Here is a 9,239-nt window from a genome sequence, read left to right as displayed (position 1 = left end):
AAAACACGATTAAAAGTTGCGAAAACTTTAATTTGTCGCCAGTTGGCAGATCAAAGAACGCCGCCTGTTGGAAACAATATTTTTCATCTTCTGTATAGCAATAGATCGTGAAAATTACCTGACCTGATCGTTTTGTGGTTCAAAGAAGGCTATTATTAAGGGTTGAACCAACCTTTATTTACTTGTAGTCTTTAAAACACGTCCTGAAATGCGGCGTTAGCATCTTTTTTAATCTACAGCTTACTGATTGAATATACAACGAAAATCTGTCCGGTTGAATGTTTTAGTAACTAATCTATATTGTTGGTCCTAAAACGAAACACAATACAGCATTGCGAAATCGGAAGATGACCATGAAAACAGAGTCTGAGGGGGAATTCTGTGCCTTGATTCACATAGTTTCAGGACTGAATATACAAGTCTTCCTCCCAGTTCTCTGTTTTTCTTTTCTCCTGTTGCTAAGTCTTTTGCCTCCAAAAGTCAAAGAACTAAACAAATACTTTGGTCTGGCCCAACTAATGATAACGACTGTCATGGCTTGTCTGATGTATGCGCATGCTCCACCCGCGGGGCATGACTGGTGCCATAAATCTTAATTTTCACCATTAATCTTTTCGTGCGGAGACATGAAAACGGGAAAAACCGGTCCGTTGCCAGGAGACGAGTCTCTACACACGGGCAGACAAGTCGACAGGCCGACACACAGAATTAAACCATCATTTATTCACAAGATCACCCAAGATTAACCAAAATCCAGATGAAATACATTTACACCCACACTCACACAGTCGACAAGGTCTTCTCGTACATGTATTTTGTTGTTCACTAGTAGGTTATCGAAATTAAGAATCGTCTGAGACTCCAATCTATATCTTTCCCCTGAAAATCTACTTGTGGACATGTGAACATCGGCCGATGTCTAAAAATCATGCGATGATCGAGAGAAAACCAACGTTTATATTTCAGAGAACTTGCTGACACTCGGCTGATCGATTTGCTGCTGTGTGTATCATCATCATCAAGGAAATACTAGAAATGTTTTATCCACGCAAAAAGAACTGAAATGAGAAGTAGACGCTACCTTGTCCCCCTTGCGCCAGTTCTGTCTACTGTGGGTGCATCTTTCTCGTGCGCGCTTCCACAAGGCAACACATCTGGTGAAGGACGGAAAAAGACATTATCAAAGTCAAGTCAAAGTTTATTGCACTACAATTGTAACAAAGGTACCGTGGTATTCAACATTGACACTTGAAGACACAAATCGATGTACAATGTAAGACAAAACGTCTTCTAGCATTACTGGCTAGCTACATCAATCTAGTACATACTACGTCTAAATTCTAAGCTATCGTGCTATACAGTATTAAAGACACAATGTAAAATGTAAGGTAAATCTTGTATTAGACTACTGGCTATTTTGTGAGGTATAAATAGACTGTAAAGGTATTCCATTCATTCATTCATTCATTTATTAATCTAGTACAATTCACACGTAGATTCTAAGTTATACAATATGGATAGAACACATAATGGGGAGTTTTATATCTGCTATATACATGTAGCTACATATGTTGATACTCTTAAGTCGTTGTTTTACGTTTGAATGGTATCAAATGATACCTGATGTGATACCTGCGATACACACGGACAAAAGGAATTACGTTAATTAGCTTGTCTAAATCCCCACTGTTCTTACAGATTGAAATAGACCGGTGTTTGAAAATATTTGTTCCCCGTCGCCAGCACCCGGCGATTTGAAATGTGAGATTTTGGATTGCATTTATTGGCGTAGAACTTTCCATATCATCAACTACATTTGTGTCGACGAAACTTCGCTAGCGTGTCATAGAAAAGCGTGAGAATGACCGAAATGTAATCTAAAAAATGATTACAGATACAAGTCTAAAATAGCCCAAGAGTTAATTTCAGGTTAAGAAGCGTTAGCATTTGTTGCACGCCCTTTTTGGTCACCAATCTCTACGGGTCGGCTTAGGGGTGTTTTACCGAGCACAGTCTGCTATGATGATACGTTTCTGTAAGCCTGTCTTCTAGAGTTTCGCCTCTCCGTAGAGCCAAACCCGTAAATATTAACCCAACCCCCGAGTGGACTAATCTGTCTGGGCGGGCGGGTACCACTCCCAGCGCCGCAGAGATACCAGGGAGCTCCCGAAGGTATGGTTTCCAGGCTATGCTCTGTACTGCACGTACCTTGCCGCCTGGAAGGCCGGGTTGTGCAGCAGGCGGAAGCTGTCCCTCTGCTCGGGGGTCATGCGGCTCATCCGCCGCCGGAGGGACTCCCGACGTACCCGGGACCACGCCTCCGTCACTGGGAACAACGGAGAGAATGAATGATTTAACAAAGGAATAGAAAGAGCGTAGGATCAAAGACGAGAAAAATGATCAAACGATCATCAAACTCCATGTATATTAAAGTGACTTTTTAATCCGTTAAATGATTTAAATTTCGAAATGACATTTGGAAATAGAAATAGCGATATACACCTTTAAAAAGAAGAGGTATGTAATTATAATACACATGCACTTGTGTTACAGAAACAAAAGTGACAGACTGTTTGTTTATTATAGTACAAAAGAACAACACAGTGTGCAATGGCCAAGAGAAGAACAAAGGATGAAAAAGCAATAAACAGCCAACCTGACTGTGAATGTTATCCAATTGCTTGTCAGGAGTAACTATTTTTGGCTTACAATAAACAGTCAAGACTTCATAAACTAAACAGACTTTTGAATTTTCACATACGGAAGTGAATGATAACAAGAACTCTAGTGATGTCTTCAAATCAAATCAAACCAAAACAAGACAGATGTCTGAGGCTAGGCACAAAACGACTTCGTCCATGTACATGTACTCAGTCTTCGGCATAGTGTCTGGTTGTTAGACATTCCTTTATGTATTGTCTTATGATACATGTACGTACCGTGTCTGGTCAAGTCTTGTTGGCTCTGCGATATCAGCGGAGACGCCGTGTAAGATCGGTAAGTCCGCGGTCTCCGCGCCGTGCTGTCACTGTCCGAGTCCGTGGCCACCGACGCACACCGGTCCCTCTCGGACGGGGTCCTCGGGGAGAAGGACGTCCTCGGCCGAGACATGTGCGAGTGAGTCCCGCTCACCGGGTACGAGGCCGTTAGTGCTTTGCGCCTGTTTTCAGCAGTACACGACTGTGGTCTTATAAACAGTCGTTTGTCAAACACATTTCTGCTCAAAGTAGTGCTTGCAGAGTCAACTTGTCGGGGGCTTTTGAAAAACGTTGGCGTCTCCGATAGCAAGTGCCGCAAGGTTCTCTGTCGTCCCTCGGCGCTAGACGACGTAAAGCCCGCGGGGGGCGATGTGTCGGGCCCCGCTGCCATGTCCAACTCCAACGTTACTCTCCCCTTAGCACCAGTCTTTCAGTGCCGCTGTAAACCAACAAATTATAGACCAACCAGTCTAAATAAGTCATAATCAGAAGACTGTGTACACCAAGATTAGTCGCTAAATGCTGACCTAAACCGACGTCGTGTAAGAGAGCCGTCTCGCTAGACTAGAAAGGTCCAATCGTATCCATTTCACACGTACCTAATCCATACTTAAGATAGCCCCAATCCACGCACTATCAGGGAACAATAGTGCATAAAATTCCCCTTGGAGACGCCCTTGTGCCCGAACTCAAGTCTTCACGGAAGCTAGAAGGCGCGCTGACCCAGAAACGAAACGTAATACACACCACTGGTCGTTTACTAAGCGTACTAGAGTCTAGATTAACTACGCTGGCTATATGGAGAATGATTCGCCAGGGGGGTTTGGCCACTAAAGAGTACCATTTGCAGCGGAGAAAATGCTACCCTTCCCGTGGACTGACTCTCCTAGACAATCGTTCCTCTATCTTTGCAGTATTCTACTATCCATAACCCCACGCGAAGGCCTGGTGGAGACTATAGTTGTGTACCACCCTGTGTAATCCGTGTCCTCGCAAACTCACCTCACACTGAGCCATGCGTGCGCGCCGCCGTTGTCTGGGTGATCGGAATCGTCTTTGCCATGAGACGTCTTATCGGGACCTCAGCTCGGACATTCCGAGACAAAAGACTTCAAGGCGTCCGTGTGAAGGTTTCTTGAAACCTCTGAGACTCTGAAGACAATCTCCAAGACGACAACAAACAATCAGCTTAAGCTTTTCCAGGAGTAATGATTTGAAGTCCTTGTCAAATACACCAGTCAACAGGTTTATGACTGTAAATGTAGGACATTCTTGGGACGTACTCGTAATTGTGTCGTACCGTTCCGATGTCTTCTGGCGGGAAAGTATATCCTTGACGACGGTTGGTTCTGTCGTGTCTTCGGTGGAAATCGTGCGACGTCTGTACCTGTGACTATATATATATACGGACGTCTCTCGCGATCTCAATGATTGAAACAGAACCGCTAAAAATCAAATCTTGCTCCAATCCCAGCCCTGAAACCACGCGAGAACAAACGGGTATGTCCTACCGTGTCTATCACGTTGCCATGACGACCGGTCCGACAGGGTGTTGATGACACTATAATTTGTCGACCCTTTCACTTGCAAAAGACTCATGTCGGCAAATTTACCTGTTTGCGGACAGACCGCCAGACGTGCGATAAGAGTGGGTGTACATAATTATGCACAGGGGGATCATACCTTGGATACCAAACATCGCGCCAAAGATTGTACTAGCCTCCATAGCAGGCTAAACCGGGCCTTTTTGGGGGGGGGGGGGGGGGGGGTCTTATGATACACTTTTTGCAGCCAGCCCGTAACCATCAGCCAGACTGTAACAATTTAATAAATTGATAGCGGCCAAATTGTTACAATCTGGCTGATGGTTAAGGGCTGGCTGCAAAAAAGTGTATTATAAGCCCCCCCAAAAAGGGCCGATAGAGCCTACTATGGAGGCTAAGATTGTACAGGTATTATGAATGTAATTGGCAATAGATACTCGACATTGTGTTGAAGGTTTAACATATACAAATCTTCAATTACCCTGAGAATCTTATTGATATAACGAAATTACAGGGACGTTTGTAAGGTTCTCAAGAACTACTAGAACTACTAGACTGTAGTTATACGCAAAGATAGATACAACGACTTCAACACTCGAAACAACAAACAAGGTGTGTCAATGTAGCCTTAACTACCGATCACACTACAAGTTACTTTGTATGTAATCTCATCCAAATACTACATAGACGTGGTATTTTGTAAACTTTACATCTTAGGTTTGTTTGAATGTATTGTAATACTGGCCTGCTTGCGGGATGTACATGTGATTAAGTAGATTGAATTAAAATAGTGTTAGAATTACATTATTTTCATCTGACATCATTTTTTATACACTATATTGTGCACTACACGACATTTTGTAAGACGGCATGTCCACACATTGATACCGCGCGTATTTCATTAGATTGATATCGGTATAATTATTTCTTGTGTGATATCGGTATAATTATTTCTTGTGTAATATCGGTATAATTATTTCTTTGTTGTTTTTATTCACTTTATCTAGTAAGTCTAGATGATGATATGAAAACCTCTGTACTTTGTCACTTCAATGCTATATAAAAATTATCATTATCATCTTTATCTGACATTTCATCAGGTCAGATGGTGAGATATAAGGTCATAGGTCACACAACACCTGTAATTTTACTACAAGTAACAGTATACAATTACATGTACCCGTGTTTTTGATCCGCTTGACAGGCGCGACATTCCTTGTCATTTGAAAAGCGTGATTTTGTTTATTCGTTTTAATCCGTTGTTTAGACTAATCATTCGGATACCAAAGATACCAGGGGCGCTCATTCGTACAAAGCTGTAGGAACACATAGCAACATGTCAAAAATGCGGAATATTTTGCCCCGGGACATTTTGTAAGAGGCCCTGTTTCAATGTCCAAGCAGACGTAGGGTCCAACTTGTATTAAAAGTGTTTTTTTTCGTCATTTCATGCGTATGTCTAGCACCCCCTTTCTACTAGTATGTAAGGAGCGCACATGGTCAAGTAGATAGCTCTGTTTCAATGTCCAAGCAGACGTAGGGTCCAGCTTGTATTAGAAGTGTTTTTTGGCGTCATTCCATGCGTATGTCTAGCACCCCCTTTCTACTAGTATGTAAGGAGCCCACATGGTCAAGTAGATAGCTCTGTTTCAATGTCCAAGCAGACGTAGGGTCCAACTTGTATTAAAAGTGTTTTTTTTGCGTCATTTCATGCGTATGTCTAGCACCCCCTTTCTACTAGTATGTAAGGAGCGCACATGGTCAAGTAGATAGCTAACGTTACAGGGTATCCTTTTTTGATACGATGAATCAAAACTAATCAATTAATACTGCGAGTTTTTTTCCATCTATAGTTATTCGCCATAATGTAGCAAGGCCTCTAACTTTTAAAGTATCAATTACATTGTGTGGCATTTTGATTGGCACGACCAACAGGCTTTGGTTCGTGCTCATTTCACTGTACAAGACTCATGCTCGCGTGGTTTCTCTACCGTTACTACTTAAGACAAGTTAAGTACCGACACACTACAACACACAAGTACCACACACTACCAGTCTTTATTGTCTTTATTGTCTTTATTGAAGAAAATCCATTAGTGGTGTGCCCTAAGGCACACCACTAGTCTTCCTGGACTTCTTAACCAGTCTCAAGCACCAAGACACTATGCAAGACACGCCCCATCTCAAGACAACTTCAGCCGACATTTCGTGAGAACGCGATCACCCCAACAAAACCCTTCAGAAAGCCAACCGTAAACACATTAGTCAAACACTTGGGGATTAAGTCTTCAATGAGGACTGATTTTCTAATCTTACCATTTTTTTGTTCTTTAAGGCCGCACCAAGTTATATCCTGGGTTCTCGGACATTGTTAAGTGCAAATCAAACAAGGTGAAAACCTAAGACGTTAGTACCAAAGTACAGACTTACCTCGTGACATTGTTTTCTTGTTTATTTCCCAGAAAATCAACTTAGTGTGACCTAATGCTATACATGCCGGTTCTTTGAAACTGATTTTCTTCACAAATGACTCTCTTCTTGGTGTTGTATTTGCTACAATGTAACCTTTTGGTACATATGATGTATCAAATCCCCAGACCTTATCAGTAATATATCTGCAGACTTTGTAGCGAACCGCCCTGTGATAAGCGTTAATTGGTACTAATTACCGAATCAGTCATGTTCTGTACACACACGCGCTTGTTCAAAGGCTTCAGTCACAACCGAGTCAATGTTATCTTTCTGTTGTTTCAACAAAATTCCAAACTACTTGAGGTGCTGTTTATCTACATTGCTTCAGGGCTATGTGCGAGAGAATGTCCGTATGATTCTTAGTGTATAGCCGGTTATTCGTATTACCCAACTTCGGCGTAAAACCCCTGTCACACTTGTGCGTATATACAAGTCCGCATGAGTTGCGTATTAACATATAAGTAATTTCTTAGGTTTGATCACTAGGCTGCACAACGGTGGGTCGAAGTATAAAACAACATTTTCCCCGCAAACCTTACTAAAACCAAAAAAAATGTTAATGCGCAACTCACGCGCACTTGAATATACGCACAAGTGTTACGGGGCCCTAACACATCAGTTTCACAGGCACGCGGCCTGGCGGCAACTGGTTATATTGCAACATTAACCGGCCTGCCGCACTTAACCTTCGCACATCTAAATGTAAGTGTTTTTCATAAAGTTATTAAGTGAGGATGCTCCCACAGTTCATGGTGGCATCGTGTGGCACAATCGGAAGGGTGTATCGCCCAGAACCGAGAGGTCTTGGGATCGAAACAACCGGTATGTCCCGATGTTGTGCCTTTGGGAAAGGCACTTAACACGAATTTCCTCAGTCCACCCAGGTGTGACTTCGGTTGGGGAAGATCGTATTGGGGTCACCTGCTGGCGCCGAATGGCAGCCGCCTAGACCCTTGCGACTGTTCCACAAAGTGCAAGTGTGGAGCAAATATGTATCTTGTGTATCATGTGATTCTAAACCATGCAGTAATTCAGCACTGGCTGCCATTGCACGGATAATTTCGGACAAATAAACCATTTATTATCATTATTATCATAGTGGCGACTAGTTTCACTCTACGACAGTTCTAGAAGCACAATCTTTTGAACACCCCAACCCCGTGTTGATAACTTGACCAATAAAGCGAGGAGAAAGTATCATGAGAGGCCCAACGCTTAATGTACCATGTTCGATTTCCAGTTTCATCGTCTATAATTCTTTCTTTCTTTCTTTCTTTCTTTCTTTCTTTCTTTCTTTCTTTCTTTCTTTCTTTCTTTCTTTCTTTCTTAATGGGAAGTCGCCAATTGCCGTGGCTGAATTAAGGAGGATTTATCAGGCCTATTTGGTTGAATGTTAGCTCGGTTCGAAATATGAAAACTCGTCTGCGCGACTTTTTCGTCATTTCTGTAAAAAAAGTTGCAGTTTGAGTACTTTTCCTGGACTGAAAATATATCGTTACAACTTTCAACAAGAAATTAAAGTATCATACCTACGTGAAATGATTTTAAGTAAACTTTTTTTGTGAACTTGGTAATGACATAGCCCTAGCCATCACGGGTGTTAGTGATCCTCCCCTTCCCCTCTTACCTTAAAGTTAGCATGAGGTGTCATTTGTCAGGGACGACTGTGTAGCTGCCTCGGAGGAGGGTGTCGTCCTGTAATGTTGCAGTACGTGAAAATACTGATAGGGGGATCGTGAAACTCTTGTTTTGGGAATCAAATATTTCTCATAACATGACGTCAAAATCCAGGATGGTAAATGCATGTGTTTTTTCTTCCAATTGGCTACGCGCATTTTTTTGATATTTCAATGCGCATCCCTCGCAGTGACAATCCTCATACACAATGTTCCCAATAGAGAACACTCATCACGTTAGGCGGGCCGTTTGATTCGGAGCCAATCAAAAGTATGACCTATGTTTAAGGTGTATATGTATATGCTAATCGTTTCGCTAAGGACGAAGAGAGGGGGGGGTATGGGTCAAGATGCTTTGATGTGAAATTCTGGTGGCTTTGGTACTGGAAAGGCGAGTTGAATTCTTTGCAATTGAATTCGGGCATATACGTCATCCAATTACTTACCACTGCTGTTTCTTTCAGGTTACCTTAAAAGTCTTTATACAGCACGCAAGTCAATGTCATATTTCTATTGGAAATGTTGGTGGCTAAATCTAGGTGCGATATCCAATTACAATGCAACATGAG

The 9,239-nt window shown here is 42.3% G+C and overlaps 1 protein-coding gene across 3 annotated transcripts in view; it reads right to left on the bottom strand.

The window, feature by feature from the left end:
- Positions 1 to 4,503, bottom strand: part of LOC136430590 (cyclic nucleotide-binding domain-containing protein 2-like) — a 14,342-nt gene extending 9,839 nt beyond the window's left edge. Inside the window, exons 1-4 of one of the 3 annotated variants that reach the window (XM_066421335.1) lie at positions 3,981 to 4,503; positions 2,940 to 3,417; positions 2,209 to 2,326; positions 1,082 to 1,154 (exon numbers count right to left, since the gene is read on the bottom strand). In XM_066421335.1, the coding sequence (XP_066277432.1) occupies positions 1,082 to 1,154; positions 2,209 to 2,326; positions 2,940 to 3,369 (621 nt within the window). In that variant the 5' untranslated portion in view covers positions 3,370 to 3,417; positions 3,981 to 4,503. Of the gene's footprint in view, positions 1 to 1,081; positions 1,155 to 2,208; positions 2,327 to 2,939; positions 3,418 to 3,577; positions 3,800 to 3,819; positions 3,945 to 3,980 lie in introns of those variants that run through there. The other 2 variants (XM_066421343.1, XM_066421349.1) reach the window with 2 other exon arrangements.
- Between the last annotated feature and the right edge of the window lie 4,736 nt (positions 4,504 to 9,239).

The sequence above is a fragment of the Branchiostoma lanceolatum genome, chromosome 1 (assembly GCF_035083965.1).
Source record: "Branchiostoma lanceolatum isolate klBraLanc5 chromosome 1, klBraLanc5.hap2, whole genome shotgun sequence".
Taxonomy (NCBI): Eukaryota; Metazoa; Chordata; class Leptocardii; order Amphioxiformes; family Branchiostomatidae; genus Branchiostoma; species Branchiostoma lanceolatum.
The sequence above is the reverse complement of the archived record's forward strand: the minus strand, read 5'-3'. Positions and strand labels throughout refer to the sequence as shown.